We start from the raw sequence: 17,058 nt of genomic DNA, 5'->3' as shown, positions 1-17,058 counted from the left end.
CTCTCTGAGCCTACACATCCTTACCTGTAAGCTAGGGCCGTTGTCGGCAAATTGTGGCTCTCAAGCCACATGTGGCTCTTTGGCCCCTTGAGGGTGGCTCTTCCACATAATACCACGGCCTGGGTGAGTCTATGTTGAAGGAGTGGCGTTAGAAGAAGTTTAAGTTTAAAAACTGTGGCTCTCAAAAGAAATTTCCATCGTTGTGCTATTGATGTTTGGCTTTGTGGACTGATGAGTTTGCCGACCACAAAGCTAGGAAAAACCAACCTTCTTGTATTACAGGGTGGGAGTGCTGCTACCTGTACAGGCTTACCTCTCCCTGCCTGACAGAGAAGCATGCTCAGTCAGTGCCACCTTTATGTTTGCTCGGAGCCTCATTTCCTACCACTCCCCGCAGTGGCCGAGGCTAAGAGTTCGGGCTGTGATTTATTACTGGTGTGACTTTGGACACACCTCTTGGGGCCTCTGTTTTCTCACGGGCAATATGAGCGTCAGGATTCCCATCTCATGGCCCTTGTGAATGTTACCTGAGACAGGTACATGCCACGGTGAAATGCCGGGACACAGGCATGCAGGAATCAGGCTGTTACCATGTGCTGATGAAATATTAGCATGTTTCCTATAAGAAATACAAGTTTCATAAAACCATCGTCCACACCCCTGCCTGCCCGGGCCTCAGCCTCTCAGAAAACAAGCTGCTGGTTCCAGTCTGAAGGTGTCTTGAGCTCCCGTGTCTCAGGACGTTCCTGTCTCAGCCGCTTCCTTCTCCTCCGGCTTCTCTCTCCCTGCCTGCCAGGAGGCCTCTCATTAGTCCAATTAATAATCCAGTTTAGTCCCAAGAGCAGGGCCCCTTGGGGGTGAGCATTATGCTGGGGAAGTGAGGTGGGGGAGCCGCAGGGACACCCTCATTTCCACGGGGAGTGAACAAGGACCCAGGGTTGGCAGCAGATGGGCCCTCTGTGCGGGATCTCCGGAGACATCACCAGGATGATCAGGGAGAGCTTCATTACACAGAACGAGAGCCTGGCTGCCTGGCAGAGCCCCAGGGTCCCTTTCGGGCACTGAAGGTTCTGTCCTGGAGATAATGGCAACCCCACGGCCTCTGGCCTTCTGTGCCCCGGCCTTCAGCTCTCTCTTGGGCATTGCCCACACACACCCGTGCACGTGCAGGCACGCACGCAGCTCCCTGAGCTTTCACTCAGCCGGAGAGTGTGTGGGTACGTTCCGGGCCTGGCAGGCAGTGAACAGGGAGAGCTCGGAGGGCCCAGAAACGCACGACTGCTCCCGTTGATTGCTGAGAATAATCAAACCCCGAGGTTCCCAAGAGCTGATTAAACCGTCACAAAGCCTCATCCAGAGTGACAGCGGCTGGCTCCCAATCTCAGAAGGATAAAGGACAATGGGACGGACAAGTTCGCTCAGAAGCTCAGGCAGCCCGGGGACAGGCTGGTTTGTTGGGTGCACAATGGAGTCAGCACTTTCAACCCCGAAAGGAGATTATGCTGAGGCTGAGGAGGAAGCCAGGTGTGTGTGTGTGTGTGTGTGTGTGTGTGTGTGTGTGTGAGAGAGAGAGAGAGAGAGAGAGAGAGAGAGAGAGAGAGAGAGAGAGAGAGAGGTGTGTCATGCAGTCATGGTTTGTTGGGAAATCAGCCCAGTTATCCCCCAATCAGTTACATTGTACATACCTGTTCAGGCCTATATTTAGGCAAAAGGGGGTTCATATCAAACTCATTCTGCTGACACCTGGCTCCTCCCTGCCGCACTGTCAGCACTCCTGTTCACCACCCAGAATTACGAGCTCTATGCTGGCTCAGTCCCAGGTGAATGTAGGTTGTTTCCTTTATCTCATTGATTTGTAGGCGGTTTCTTTCTTTCTTTTCTTTTCTTTCTTTGTGTGTGTGTGTGTGTGTGTGTGTGTGTGTGTGTGCGCGCGCGCTGATTATGTATGTTGCAAATATCTTTTTGTGGTGTCTTTTGTGAGTGAAATTTTATCTTAATGTGTTCAAATTTATCCTTTTCTTTTATGGCTAATGATTTTCTTCCCTTTTCAGATATTCTTTGCTACTCCAAAGTGAAAAAGATAGTCTTCACTATTCTCTTTTAAAAGCTGCATGGTGTTGCCTCTCATTTTTAGGTCTTGAATTGATTTTTGATCGTGATGTGAGAAAGGATCCAGTTCCATTTCTTTCCGTATGATTATCTGATGATCTTAGCCTGTTTATTGAAAAGCCTGTCCTTTCTCCCCTGTAGTTACACCTACGCCATAAATAAAATGTCCCATGAAGTCTCTGATATGCACCAAAAGTCCATTAAAGTTACGCTCTGGAGACACTACACTTTTTAATTATTGTACTATAGCTTTCAAAACCTATCTTGATATTTGATAAAACAAGTTCTTCTACATTTCATGCCCTCCCTCCTTCCCCCAACAACCAAAGAGTATCTTGGTTACTATTTTGTTCTTGCACTGCCATGCCCATTGAGAATTTTTATTGGAATTGTATATATCTACAAATCAACATGAAATAATTGATACCTTTATTTATTTATTTATTTATTTTTAATATATTTTATTGAATTTTTACAGAGAGGAAGAGAGAGGGATAGAGAGTTAGAAACATCGATGAGAGAGAAGCATCGATCAGCTGCCCCTTGCACACCCCCTACTGGGGATGTGCCTGCAACCAAGGTACATGCCCTTGACCGGAATCGAACCAGGGACCTTTCCGTCCACAGGCCAACGCTCTATCCACTGAGCCAAACCGGTTTTGGCTAGTTGATACCTTTATAATAACAATTCTTTCAGTCTTCATCTACTTAGGTTTTTAAAAAAAATATTTTCTAAAAAATATGTTTTTATTTTTAAAATACATTCTTATTGATTCAGAGAGGAAGGGAGAGGGAGAGAGAGATAGAAAAATCAATGATGAGAGAATCATCAATTGGCTGCCTCCTGCACATCTCACACTGGGTTTCGAGCCTGCAACTGAGGCACGTGCTCTGAACGGGAATCAAATCGTGACCTCTTGATTCATAGGTAGATGTGAACCACTGAGCCACATCGGTCAGGCTAAAATACTTTTAAATAACATTTTGTAATGTTCTCCATATACTTTTTCTCTTGCTCTAGAAAAAATATGTTAGCTTTGAAAAAATATACATCATAATTGATGACTTACTAGAATAATATTGATGTATGTTGATCTTGTAATAATAATCTTGTTGAACCTTTTTTACTGGTTTCGATCATTTACCTGAAGATTCTTTTGGCGTTTTTTCCCTCCAGATTAAAAAGACAGAAAAAGTTTTAAAAGTATAATTGTGACTCCAAACCTACCATGGAAAGATTGATTTCAGTTACTTTCTAGGACAATACTGTGACCTAGGCATTGCCAATCTCTTTAACCTGCAGGTTTTTAATTTGGAAGAGTCAGGAAACCCAGCCATGCCAGCTAGCCTGCTCGTGACTTGGTTAGCTCTCTGGGCTTGTTTCCTCATCAACAATACCTGTCTTGCCAATTTCACAGATATTGAGGGAATAAACGAAGTGACAGATGCAAAGTCTCGTTGAAAAGTATAGAAGCTGAAGTCTTGTTCATAATCTTGGATATAATACATAGCTGAGTGAGCATAAGGTGGTTGGTCATCACTGTTCCTAGCAGGTTTTCCATACTCTCTGCTTCAAGATAAATAAAAAATGTCCTCACATCCAGACTCCACTTTGTTGACTGTTCAACACTCTCTTTACATGTTCTTTTGCTTTTCTGGGAGAGTATATATAAGACAACATTCTCAAAAACAGAGGAAGGGAGAGTATTTTCCTTAGAGATATGCCTTGCAGGTGCTGTCCCATCATTTATTGAACTCAAAGCTAGAATAGAAACTGGAGGTACACAGAAGAGTGAATGAACTGGCCTCTGCCTTCAGGATGGTGCGTGGTCCATCTCCCATAGTGACCACATGATTCCTGTTAGGACTACAGTAGCTGAAGACAAGTAGGAGGGTACAGAGGAGGCCCAGCTGGCTCTGGAGGCTTAGGGGCCAGGTGGAGGCCCCAGAATCCTTTTTGTCTGTGATTTGGAAGGTTGTCCCTCTGCCATTCCCCTTTCTTAGAACACAGAGAAGATAAACGACTATTTTCTATAACTATATAGTATAGCAATTTTCTTTCTTTTCTAAGGAAATATTTTTATTGATTTCAGAGAGGAAGGGAGAGGGAGAAAGAGATAGAAACATCAATGATGAGAGGGCATATTGATCAGCTACCTCCTGCACGCCCCCTAATGGGGACCTCAGGCATATGCCCTTGACCAGAAATGAACCCGAGATCCTTTAGTCCGCAGGCGGCAGTCCTATCCACTGAGCCAAATCGGCTAGGCTAGAATAGCAATTTTCAACATTTTACAGCTCATGGCACACATCAACTAATTACTAAAATTATGCGGCACACTAAACATATGGCCATCTGACAAAAATAGGTATAATTTTGATTGATAACCAACAAATAATTATAATCGTAATTACCTACCCATTTTGCTCCAAAGTGCCTTAAAAAAAAAAAAAATCAAATGCCTATACTTATCTATAAGGATTTCTGGTACCAAAGAATTAACCAATCAGACGCAATCTTATGCGGGGTGACCAATAAGATGCGACTATTATATGACCTATATATTTAAGGTTCAAGACTGGGCATTCACACTGGAGCGCTGTGGTTGCGTTGGTGGTTGTTATTTGGCAATCTAAGGGAAAAGAGGCCAGTGTCCCTGGCTAAACAGGTATTCCATGTTTTAAAAAGCGGCACACGGGGTTGAAAATCGCTGCCATAGCAGACCAACTCCAAGTCGGGACTTGCAACGGCCAGTTCCAGGGCACTCCTCGCTCCCTCTCAAGGAGCAACTGCGCCCCCCAGCGGAGCACCGGCGGGGGAACCGCAGAAGGGCGCCCCAAAATGCCAGACACCTGAGGTCCTCCCGAAGGCCCTCCCTGTCTCCGGCCCCGCCCCTTCCCCGGAGCCCCGCCCCCGACGCGATCCCGTCCCGGGGCAGCGATTGGTCGGCTCCTCCGTGCGTGAGGACGTTGCGTCGCGGGGCGGGGCGGAGGAGCGTCGTCCGCGGGGCTCCGGCCGTGTGTCCGGGTCGCCGCCCCCGCCGCCGGGCCGTGTCCGCCCCTCGCCTTCCGGAGGGCACGGGCCACCGCGGGGCTCGGCGCGGTCGGGCCGCTGACAGGCGTCTCCGCGAAGCCGTCCCTCCCAGCTGGCGGCTCCCCTCGGCCCGGTCCCGGTCCCGGTCGGGGAGGAAAATGGCGCCGGCGCCCCGAGGCGCCCGGGAGGCGCGGCCGCTGCAGCGCCGGCTCCTGGTCCTCGCCCAGGCCCTGCTCCTGCTGCCGGCCGCCCGGGCCGGCCCCTGCCCCGCGCCCTGCGCCTGCCGCCTCCCGCTGCTGGACTGCAGCCGCCGGAAGCTGCCGGCGCCCGGCTGGAGGGCGCTGTGGAGCCCGCTGCCCGCCGCCGCCAGCCTGTGAGTGGGGTGCCGATCGGGGTGGGGGCGGACCAGGGGGGGCCGGGGGGACAGGCCTGGTGGAGGGCTCGGTCCGGAGCCCACGTTGTGCAGAGAAACGCCCTGAGGATGCTGCGAACTTTGCAGAGGGGGCTCCGGAGACTCAGGACGGCCTGAGTTGAGATGCCCGGGAGGCCGGGAAGCCGGGTGGGTGGAGCTGGGCGGGGTGTTAAGGACTCGGTGGGCCTGGGCCCCGGCCTCGGCTGTGGATGGGGGTGGGGGGCCCCTCGCCCACTGGGGGCTGCCTCCTCCATCCAGTGTGTGCCTCAGCCGGAATGGTCCCCGGGCGTGCGGATTTTATAAACACGGAGACACACGGACAGCCTTTTGTCCCCGGCTTGCATTTGGACTCATTCCGTGCGGCTGCAGCTTTGATACGTTGCAAGATTAAAAAACTAAATGTGATAGGAGAGCTGGTGCCACCCCGAACAAACAAATACCTTTATAAGGGGCATTCTTGGTCTAATTTGGAAAAGGAGTATTCTTTCCAAGAGCATGTCCTGTTTTAATCGCTTTCGAGTGCATTGCTTGTGGCAGAGAATCCAAGAAGCCAGCCCCCTTTGTTTATGTGTGAGAAGCCGGTGCAGCGATTGGCCGGATGCTTCCGGAGACTCCGCTGCTGAGTGCTCGTTTTGACAGGCCGGTGCCGGGGGCACCTGGGAGCTCGCCGGTCCGAGCCAGCCGGGTGGCAACAGTAGGTATTAAATGCCGAAATGATGGGCCTTCTTAACCACCAGCGTACAGTTATTCCTCTGCCACTAACGGAGTAATTCATTTATTAATGGGCGGACTTCTAGTACAGCTGTCTCCAAAAAAGAGGCACACACACAAAAAAAATAGCTTGAGGTGCAATGAAAATGAGGGTCTGTTTGGATTGTCAGTAGGAAATAGAGCACACATCGAAGGTATCTATCTGCCAAAGAGGTTATGTATTCATTTGCAAATAGGTTAGGACAGACAGGAAAGAAAGCTGCCTCACACATTCCTTGAGAAAATGAAGATAATTTAAAAAAACCAAATGCTGGAATAGCATAGATCTGCAACATAATACAATGCTTTCTGTTGTTTTAAGATGTAACACCCGAAGCTAGTTTGGTTCTCTTGATGCAAATAAAATTTAAAAGATTATATCAATGTTCAGCATAGTCTTTTTAAACCTAGCACAGCACCTTTTTCTAAACATTTATTGGAACAGCTGGTGATGACAGGATAAATTTGGTGCAGGTTTCAAAACAACACAACTTTATTTAGCTTAATTGAAATAAATATGCCCCTCTCTTTAAGGTCCTCCATTGGTAGGTAAACAATAATTAGAAACAGTTTTATGTAGGAAACATTTTATGCCTAGGTATGATTTTTGTTTAATTGAGATAAATTTCCTAAAGCCAAATGACATTAAAATTTTTTAAATGTTCTAGAATGAAATGGACATTTTTCAGTTGAAGTAAAATGTCTTGGCGAGCAATTCTGTTGTAGAAATGTGATTGGATGGAAGTCTTACAATAGCAGAGCAACTCAACGTATTAGACAGTGGGCTTGTGCTTTTCTAAACGGAGAAAGGTAACTGTCTTCATAAGTTGCCTTCAGCTATAAAATCACCAGATGCATATGGGTTTCTTTTTTAATTTTTAATTTTTATTGATTTTTTACCGAGAGGAAGAGAGAGGGATAGAGAGTTAGAAACATCGATGAGAGAATCATCGATCATCTGCCTTCTGCACACCCCCCCCACTGGGGATGTGCCCGCAACCAAGGTACATGCCCTTGACCGGAATCAAACCCGGGACCTTTCAGTCCGCAGGCCGACGCTCTACCCACTGAGCCAAACTGGTTTCGGCCTTATGGGTTTCTTTATGTAATTTTGAATTCTTAAAACACACGCAAATGCTTAAATATAAATATAATAAATATATATTAAATACATTTCAAACTCCAATGCTCAGATTTGTGGCCATCATCAGGAAGATTGTGGACACAATTCATTAATGCTGGCTTTTGGACTATGTCTGCCCCTGGTTCCTTTCACAGAGCTCCTGAAACCCTTATAGTTCCCTGAGGAATGAGAGTACTAGGAGCTTCTTTCTTTTCAATATTTTGGTCTTTGACCTTGTTTCCTGACTCAAGGCTCTTAAATCCTTTGGAATTTCCTGGGTGAGAGGAGTGTTTTTTGATCTAAAGAGACATCTCTTGGTTGGCTCCTGGGTAGCTTCAGGATGGGGTCTGGTCCCCAGAAAGACCCATCTGTCCTAAGAAGCTTGGGACGTTCAGCCCCTCCCCCTTCATCCTGGGAGGGGAAACGGTTGGAGATTGAGTTAGTGGTTGAATATGCCTAGGTGACGAAGTCGCCATAAAAACCCCCAAATCTCTGGGGTTGGTGAGCAGATCTACGTACCCCACCTCCATCAGGGACAGGAGCCCCTTTACTCCTGTAGGTCTCACCCTATGTACCTCTTCACCTGCGCGTTGTGCGCTTCGTCGTATCTTTTTTTTTTATATGTAATGAACCAGTAAACGTAAGTGTTTCTCTGAGTTCGGTGAGCTTTGCAGGCGATTACATCTAATGACGGGGTCATGGGAACCTCCGATTTGTAGCCAAGTTGGACAGAAAGTCTGGGTCACATGGGGTCCTACTACCTGTGCTTAGTGCCTGAACTGGGGGGAGCAGTCTTGTGGGACTGAGCCTTTCCCAGTGAGGTCCGCGCTAACTGTGCTAGTGTTGGAATCGCATTGAATTGCAGGATACCTGGCTGGTGCTGGAGAAATGACTGGTGTGGGGGAGAGAAAACACACACACATCTGGCATCGGAAGTATTGTGTGTGAGAGTAAAGGAAGAAACAGGTGATACACATTTTTTGCTTCATCAAAGTTCAGCCAGGTTCCCGAACCTTCTCCTTGGCCATCTGTACACATCCTTGTAAGATACAGTTTTAGCAAGAGCCTTGCCCTGTCAGTTTAGCAAGAAGCCCTAATCCTCGACATTGGATTGGGTTCCTTTTTTGTTCCATGTCCCAGGTGATAGTTGATCACTCTGACCTTTTTTTTTTTTTTTTTAAAGCAAAAATTCTGTTAGGTCTGTTTAGTTAGAGCACATGTGTCAAACACAAGGCCCGCGGGCCAAATCCGTCCCGCCAGGCCTTGCAATGTGGCCCACACCGCGCTGTCATCACTGCACTTCGCTGCGTTTCCATCACAATGACAGTTTATGACTGTTCAGTAAACCATTCGGCCCGCGATTTAGGCTGGATTTTAGATTTTGGCCCCTTCTCTGATTGAGTTCGACACCCCTAAGTTAGAGCCTTTTTACCTCTGATGTTTTTCTCTTAGTATGTTTTATCCATTGACCCTACTCTGCTCCTTTGCTTTAAATTCCCATACATACAGGCAGCACTCGGCACTGAGCCCAGTTTCTTACCTACATTAAAGAAATTTATCTCAGTGGTCCCTATGCCTAGCTCCCCATTCCCCAAGTTCTTTCTTACCATGCTTTACCAAGTGTCCTTGAATATTTTTCTTCTAACAATTGTGGTGCCACAACACCCATAGGATCAGATTCATCATTGGACCCCGGACCTCTCACCCAGGACCCTAAAAGTGCATACCTTTGAAGCCTTTATCTTCCTCCTGACTGATTGATCGGGGATCCATTGGTGAGTCCGACTCCTGAACCATTGCTCCGGACAAACGTCCGTGGAAGCTGGTAAGGACAGGTTGGATTCTTAGATTCTTCCAAAACAGCGGTTGCCAACCGGTGGTCTGCGGACCACTGGTGGTCTGTGAGGTCTGAAAGGCTGGCAACCGCTGCTCCAGAAGCTGGGATGGAGTCCTTGGTAAACACAGGCTGGGTTAGAGGCTGGGGAAACAGCTGTTTGAAAAAAGATGAGTTCGAGTCCTAGGTTTCTTGGTTTGAAAGATACCAACTGGGCTGGAAGACTCTTCTTCCTGGCTCTCTCTCTGGTTGAACCCCTGTTCCACCAACTCTGTCTGCCTCCGTTTTTGTTGGCTTGCTTTTGCTGAGAATAATAGGAAACTCATTGGCCTCTTGGGGAACCTTCCCACCTCAAGCTGGCTCCTCTGAGACCTCTCCCTCCCCATTGCAGAAGCTGCTCCTTTCTTCTCCCACCTTTAGTCTTCCCTCCAGTTCCCTGAGTCCTTTGATATGTCTCCCTCCGAGCCCTTTCTCCTCCATCCCTCTGTCCACCAGGCCGGACCTTTCCCCCTGCCCGTCTCTGTTGTCACTTAAGTGTTGGGCTCCTTGCCCTCCACGAGGGCTGTCTAGGGACTTAGGGATCCTCAGAAGCAAATGCTTGAGGCTGAGAAACCTGGAATAGACTGGATGTTTTGGTTAGCTAGATGGGCTTTGGAGACATCCAGACAGTTGCTAGATACCTCCTTGGTCACTCACCTAAAACCTGGTCCACAGCTTTCATTAGATTACCTATCAGGGCACCACCTTGAATAAGGTCTTCCTTTCTGGGTTTTAACAAATGATATATTTTTCTTTTAACACGGAATTCTTCCTGGACATTTGGTGTCACATAAGTGAGATTTGCTAGATGATCCTGGCTCACAGAAACGTGGTTTGGGAAAAGAAAGGATAAAAGAGTGGGGACTGTGGAGCCTTCGGTTCTTCGGTGGCCGTTTGGTTGCCCGTGGTATGGAGCGGTAGCTGTGCGGCTCTTAGGGATTAAAGATAACCATCACCAATGGAGATTAGAGATGGATCCAATTACCAGGATGTTGGCTCAATCCCTTGGCTGTTTTCTGTAATAGCTAAAATGAAACTAAAAGAGTGTGCTGAGTCAGACATTGATACTAGACCAAACTCAAATTTCAGTGAGTCTGAGCTTTGGTCACTAACCCCAAGGGAAAAATTAGGCAAGGACAACAGAAAGTACCTCTTGGTGTGAGATAAGGGCAAAACGAAGGAACTATTTGCAACCAGGGAGTGTAGTGGGAAGAGTTGTTTTCATATTGTGGCTCAGCAGTAGCTTTCTGAAGGACATCCTTTAGTAAGATGTTCTGTGAGAGTAATTAATTTAGGAGCAGTATCTGGTTTTAAGTGCTACAATAGGGGAAGAGCATGTTTGGGTTGATGCAGGATTTATAGCTCGTTATGTAACAATCACAGATGGTTATATGTGATCCAGACACAAAGCGGGTCATTCCCAAGGGAACAGCCAGCCTGGTGGACTGCGTAAAAGCCACTGTAGGATCTTTTTACCCTGAAAAAGGGGACTAACTGCCTATTCTCCCTGAAAATGCCAAGTGAACACCCCGGATGAAGTAGATAATACGTTTTCTGAGTATGTTTGTGATAATCCCACAGGCACTTGCTGACTGTGCCTGTAACTGAGTTCATGGTAAATTCTGTGGTTAAGGGGGACTCTCTTACATGGACACCCCATGAACCTTACTGCTGTAAAACCGAGGGGTAGTTGGGAAGCCTTGTGAATTTGCTCTCTCAGCTTTTCTTCTGGGTTTCATAGATACTAATGAAGATATTAGGTTAATTAACAGGAGAATGAAGGAAAGCAAAGGAGAGAGTCAGTAGACTGGTCTTGGCAAGGCAGAAAAGTTTAAATGGTTATTAAGGAAGAAGGTGAGCCCATCCAGTGCGGCTCAGTGGTAGAGCATCCACCCATGAGCCCGGAGGTCAGGGTGCGGTTCCCAGTCAGGGCATATGCCTGGGTTTTGGCTCTGTCTCTGGTAATATAGGAAGCAGCTGATTCTCTCTCATCATTGATGTTTCCCTCTTCCCCTCTCCCTCTCCCTTAAAAGCCATGGTGGGCACTAGCCGGTGTGGCTTAGTTGGTTGGGCATCATCTTATGCACCAAAAGGTGACTGGTTCAATTCCTAGTCAGGGCACATGCCCGGATTGCTTGCAGGCTTGATCCCCAGTATTCCTATAGGGGCATGTAGGAGGCAACTGATTGATATACATTGTCGATGTTTCTCTTTCTCCCTTCCTCTCTGTCTAAAAATAAATAAAAATAGGTCGACTCTCAACCACTGAGCCATGCCGACTGGGCATAAGTTGGAATGTTTAAATAGACTTTACTTAAAGAAGTTGTGTCTCCTTTATCTGAATATATTGTGGGAATGGACATTAAGTCTGGCTTACCTGGTATTGTAAAACTAAAGCCTGTTAATAAAGCCCTTAAGAAGGTTACAGCGAGGGATTGTAAGGTACACGTTTGTAGGAGAAGTGGTTATGGAGATTGACATTGTATCTGACTGGGGAATGTTTTCTCTACTCAGTGTTGTATTGTAAAACAGAAGGTATGTAAATCTCTTCAGGCAGTATTAGTTGGATGTTCTCAATGGAAACCAGAAAGATTGCTCCAGGCTACACAGTGCGGAGTAGAAACTGGAGTGCTGGTGTGGACACATTCTCTGTGGGAAAACTGTGTGTGTACGCTAGACCGGGCTTAGGGCAGAGCCTGTGAGTGCCTCCTGGCAGCGGCTCCTAGGACTTTGGACCAGAGCATTTCCACTTAAAGGGCAGTCATTGGCTTGCTATTGGACATTAGTTGAAACCACCATCGTGACTAAAAGTCATAAAATAATCTTGAAACCTGAAATACTCATGACATCTTGCATAATGTCAGATAACACTCCAGTAGGGAGGACAGTGCCTAGAAATTTCCATAATAAAATGGAAATGGTTTATACAGGATCATGATACCTGGACAATGCAAGGAGGAGATACTCAAGAGCAGAGAGCTTTTTCCCCTCGACTGACTGGAACTGTGTGAGGGGCTGCTAGATTCTACCGTCCCTTGGGCAGTGTCCTCCAAACACTCCTAAGTGACCAGCAAGGAGCCGCTTGGTTTGTGGATGGCAGTTCCAAGATGACCGGACAGCATCCTATTTGGAAGGGAGAGGGAGAGAGAGACATCCCTTGGCTGCCTCCTGCACACCACCTACTGGGCAGGCGCATGGAACAAGGCTCAGCCAGCTGAGCCACATGTACCAGGGCAATGTTTGGGTTTTTACTGACTCATGGGCAGTGGCCAATGGTCTGACTATATGGTCAGGCAGAAAGGCAATGAAAACCTGGCTTATTAAAGGGCTGCCTATATAGGGCACAGCTAGTCCTGTGGAGGTCACTGTGAGACTTGGAGGAGTGCATTAAAGTAGGACATGGTTACCATCAGACCCTTTCCAGGTTCAGAAGATGATTGGATTCAACAAGTAAATATCCCTGTGTGCTTGCTTGCGATGGCCACCGGGGTCTGTGAAATGGGTGGATGTGGAGGCCCTGCAGCAATGCAAGATGGGCTGCATCCAGACATGTTTCTCTTGTGCCTTTTGAGGTTCTGTCCGCTGGGAAAAGATCCATCGCGGATGGCTGCGTGGCACATTCCCGAGTGTGAAGCCCTGCACAGAGCTGGCACGTGGTACTAAGGTAGCCCTGGGCGGCTACAAATGGGTCCTGGCAGGAACACTGACTGACTGTGGCCTGTCTGCTTGTCTGATGGTAGATGCGAATGCTCAGAGTGCTGTAAAACAACCAGAACAGAAAATAATTGTACCAGTTTGGTTGGCTGACCATCATTTATGCAGATCAGGGAATATACTTTACAACCCATAATGCCCAATTGTGGGAAGACAGGTATCCTCAGAGTATAGTATCCTCAGTTAATGTCATCGATAGGTCTTTGGAATATGGTGAAGTAACACATGATAAACCAGTTTTACTGTAGGCTAATTAATATAAATGGCACTTCATCAATGCTATAAGGACCTGCTGTACTAGTTTTTTTTTTTTTAATTTAAATACACATTTTTATTAATTTTTGGAGAAGAATAAAGGGAGAGGGATATATAGAGAGAAACATGGGTGAGAGAGACATCATTGATTGGCTGCCTCTGCACACCCCCTCCTGGGCATCAGGCAGCCATCCAGGCCTGTGCTTTGGGAATCTTAACAGGCGACCTCTTGGTTTTGGGGCCGACCCTCAACCACTGAGCCACAGGGCCAAGCTGCTAAAGTGTGTTTCCTGGTCTGCATAAATGATGGTCAGTTTGATAGAGAATTGGAATGGGCAGTTAAAACACTGGTTATCTTAAAAAGGAAGAAATAAAGGTGGGAAGGACTGGCTTACATACCTTCCTGTTAGTGTGCTCACATTCAAGTGACGCTCAGAAGTGGCCCCACTAGATAGAGTCCTTTTTTTCTGGTGGATCTGGGGAAGAGGGAGTGGGAAAGGATGCTGGGCTGACGATGCAGTTCTTTCTTTTCTTTTTCTAAAAATATATTTTATTGATGTTTTACAGAGAGGAAGAGAGAGGGATAGAGAGTAAGAAACATCAATGAGAGAGAATCATCGATCAGCTGCCTCCTGCACACCCCCTACTGGGGATGTGCCCACAACCAAGGTACATGCCCTTGACCGGAATCGAACCTGGGACCTCTCAGTCCGCAGGTTGACACTCTATACTCTGAGCCAAACCGGTTTCGGCAAAGATGCAGTTCTGATTAAGGAGTATGCTGGCATAATGACTACTTTTTCTTCTCTGTACACCTCAACTGTTTTCCCCTACTTGTTGAAGTGGTTATATCATTATGGCTGCAAATACAGGTGCCGGAAACAGTAATGATTCCTAAGCAAGAAACTATATATTTTAAATTGACTATTTTATTTACTTATTTTTAATATATTTTTATTGATTTCAGAGAGGAAGTGGTGGTGGGGGGGAGATAGAAACATCAGTGATGAGAGAGAATCATTAATGGCTGCCTCCTGCACACCCCACACTGGGGATCAGGTCGGCAACCCAGGCAGGTGGCTTTCACCGGAATTGAACCTGGCACCCTTCAGTCCTCAGGCTGACTACGTATGCTCTATCCACTGAGCCAAACTAGCTTGGGCAAGAAACTATATTTTTAAACTTTGGGTCACAATTCCTAAATGCCTAATGGGGTAGATTGTGCCTGCATCCCGTCTAGCAAAGTTGAGGTTAATAATGAATACCCAGTATGTTGCTTGGTGGTAAAAATAGCTCGGTGGTTCTGCCCCCCTCTAGCCTTACACTAACTGAGTAGAGCGAATTGAGGGGGAGGTACTTGCTACTGGTATTCCTGCTTGTAATGTAGACCAGCACAGTGGCTGTACCTGATGTCCCATCCGAAGGTGGAGAGGCTGGGTGTAAACGCAGAGAAGGAGCGGGAGCAGCTGAGGGTAAAGGAACGGGTAAGTGGCTTTGTGAGGAGGGGAGTTCACTACCAACCCCTGGGCGCGGCGCCGAGTAAGACGGCATTGTCAGTGATTCAGTTACTCCGGGTGACTGAAAGGGTGAAGAAGCCATGTGTTTGCTTAGACCGCCCCTGCTCTGGAACTGGACTAGACTGAGCAGAAGGAAGCCTGCAGACCTGAGTGGCCTTGCCTGCACATTGTTTTGCTGAAAGGGGGTTATGGCAACACACCAGAAGGGGACACTGTGGTCTCTGCCCAGTGCCTGCTCAGAGCTCCTGAAAGCCTGATAATTTCCTAAGTGATAAGAGCACTACAGGAGCATCTTTTGTTCTAAGATTTGGTCTTTGAAATTTTCTTTAATTGCTTCAAACCACAGAGTGGTGAACTGAAAATGAGTCCTTTTAAAAAAGGTACAGATTAAATTTCCCTTCCACTTAAGGTCCCTCGTGTTCACCTCAGTTGTGAGTACCTGCCTTTACTTTCCATTTCCTCCTTTCCTTTGGGTCGTATTCTCACCATACTCACAGAGAAGTGAGACTGGCCCTGGGGCTGAGCGTGCAGTGGGTTAGAATCCTGGTTCACTCTGATCAGCATGGCCTCCATAAGCAGATATCAAGAGAAACTTCTTGCTTTGGATAGTATCACCCCGTTCCCAGTCTGTACTCCAGAGTAAAGAACCGCGCTTATTCCTGGAAAGATTCCTCACCGCTCTTTCCTCTTAACACCCTCCTCTGCTCAGTACCAACCAGTATCTGCCATGAGACTCTCAGCACTGGTCTCACTGTTCTCTAACAGTCTCCACAGAATCTCAGGACTTGCAGGCTATCTGTCTCTCCCAGAGACATCCCCCACCTCTTTGTGGCTTTATTTTTGTCATTAGTAGGCATCATCTTTTGATATGCTACATACAGCTGCCTCCCGTACGCCCCCTATTGGGGATCAAGTCCACAACCTGGGCATGTACCCTTGATCGGAATCAAACCCGGGAGGGACCCTTCAGTTACTTACTCTAGTTCCCATCTCACACTGTCTGGAATGTTTTGTCTAATTGCACCAAAATTCACAAAAACTTTTGCCTGCACAAATAATTTTTCATTATTCTGATCATCTTTGTTTTTTAAAAATATGTTTTTATTGATTTTAGAGAGGAAGGGGGAGGGAGAGCGAGATGGAAACATTGATTATGAGAGAGAATCATTAATTGCTGCCTCCTGCATGCCCCTAGGGCCTGTGTCCTTGACTGGAATCAAATCCAGGACCCTCAGTCCACAGGCCAGGGCTCTGTCCACTGAGCCACACCAGCGAGGGCTGATCATCTTGGTTTTTAGCAGGGCTTCGCAGTATCTATTTGGTATTTACTAAGTATCATTGAATAATCGGTTGAGTTCAGAGTGCCATTATGGCTTAGAGCTGTAGTTTGAGGAGTTTTTAATAGTCTACAGCTTCATTCCAGCCTGTATGCCAGACATGCATTTCTAAAGCTGGGACACTTCAAAGGCCTTGTGGATGGCGTTCACATACCCACCTTCCTGAGCACTAGCAGAAACACAGCTTTCTTTAAACTAGACCGACTGGTGAGTGTCTAAGCACATTTGGGGGCAAGCAGGATGCACTACCATCGTGTTTGCAGAATCTAATGCCTGTTGTTTTGGGTGTGCATACTCTTTGTTCTGAGAAACTGTTTCGCTTCCAACAGTCATTTCAAAGCATGCACAATATGCTTTTCTTTCATTGCATAATAGATGTTAACATATTCTTTATCTTGGTCTATCTGGGGAAATGGTAAACAGAAGATGAAGCTCATGAGAATGGAATCCAGAAGCAATATTTAGCTTACTACTTTAATTTATTGTACAGGAGTAGTTCCAGTCAGTTAAGATTTTACCTTTGGAAGTGGATTATGGCTGCATGTACAAGAGATAAATACTCAGAAAAGGCGATTGTTCTGGACCATCATCCTATTTCAAATCTTGTATTATATAACTTGCTATTTATATACTGAACTGTATTTTGTTTATACTTTTAAATTTTGTTTATACTTTAAAATTTTATAAGCCTCAAGTGAGGCTTGCTATTATTTTTTAACAGTAGGGAGACTGAAGTTAGAGAGGTGAAGTGACTTGCCCAAGGTCCCAGAATTGGACATGCAAAACTCTGTTCTTAAATGTAACTGTAGAATTTATATTTCCTGTTTTGTATGTTTTCAACTGTTAAGAACTGAGGAAGGATAATGGGAGAAAATAAAACATGCCTTTTATTCTTGAAATGAATGCTCTCATCTTCCTACCACCTTAAACTTTT

The 17,058-nt window shown here is 46.6% G+C and overlaps 1 protein-coding gene and 1 long non-coding RNA gene across 8 annotated transcripts in view; both read left to right on the top strand.

The window, feature by feature from the left end:
* The window catches only part of LOC123652973, a 32,607-nt gene extending 30,188 nt beyond the window's left edge, over positions 1-2,419 (top strand). The window contains exon 3 of the long non-coding RNA XR_006742566.1: positions 2,052-2,419. This is a non-coding gene — a long non-coding RNA (uncharacterized LOC123652973). The remainder of the gene's footprint in view (positions 1-2,051) is intronic.
* A 2,668-nt stretch (positions 2,420-5,087) lies between these two features.
* Positions 5,088-17,058, top strand: part of LRIG2 (leucine rich repeats and immunoglobulin like domains 2) — a 37,293-nt gene continuing 25,322 nt past the window's right edge. For 5 of the 7 annotated variants that reach the window (XM_036452636.2, XM_036452631.2, XM_036452635.2 and 2 more), the window contains exon 1: positions 5,088-5,516. In XM_036452636.2, the coding sequence (XP_036308529.1) occupies positions 5,302-5,516 (215 nt within the window). In that variant the 5' untranslated portion in view covers positions 5,088-5,301. Of the gene's footprint in view, positions 5,517-8,885; positions 9,254-17,058 lie in introns of those variants that run through there. The other 2 variants (XM_036452633.2, XM_036452632.2) reach the window with 2 other exon arrangements.

This window comes from Pipistrellus kuhlii, unplaced genomic scaffold, assembly GCF_014108245.1.
Source record: "Pipistrellus kuhlii isolate mPipKuh1 unplaced genomic scaffold, mPipKuh1.p scaffold_m20_p_24, whole genome shotgun sequence".
In the NCBI taxonomy this organism is placed as follows: domain Eukaryota; kingdom Metazoa; phylum Chordata; class Mammalia; order Chiroptera; family Vespertilionidae; genus Pipistrellus; species Pipistrellus kuhlii.
This window is presented reverse-complemented; position numbering and strand designations above follow the sequence as displayed.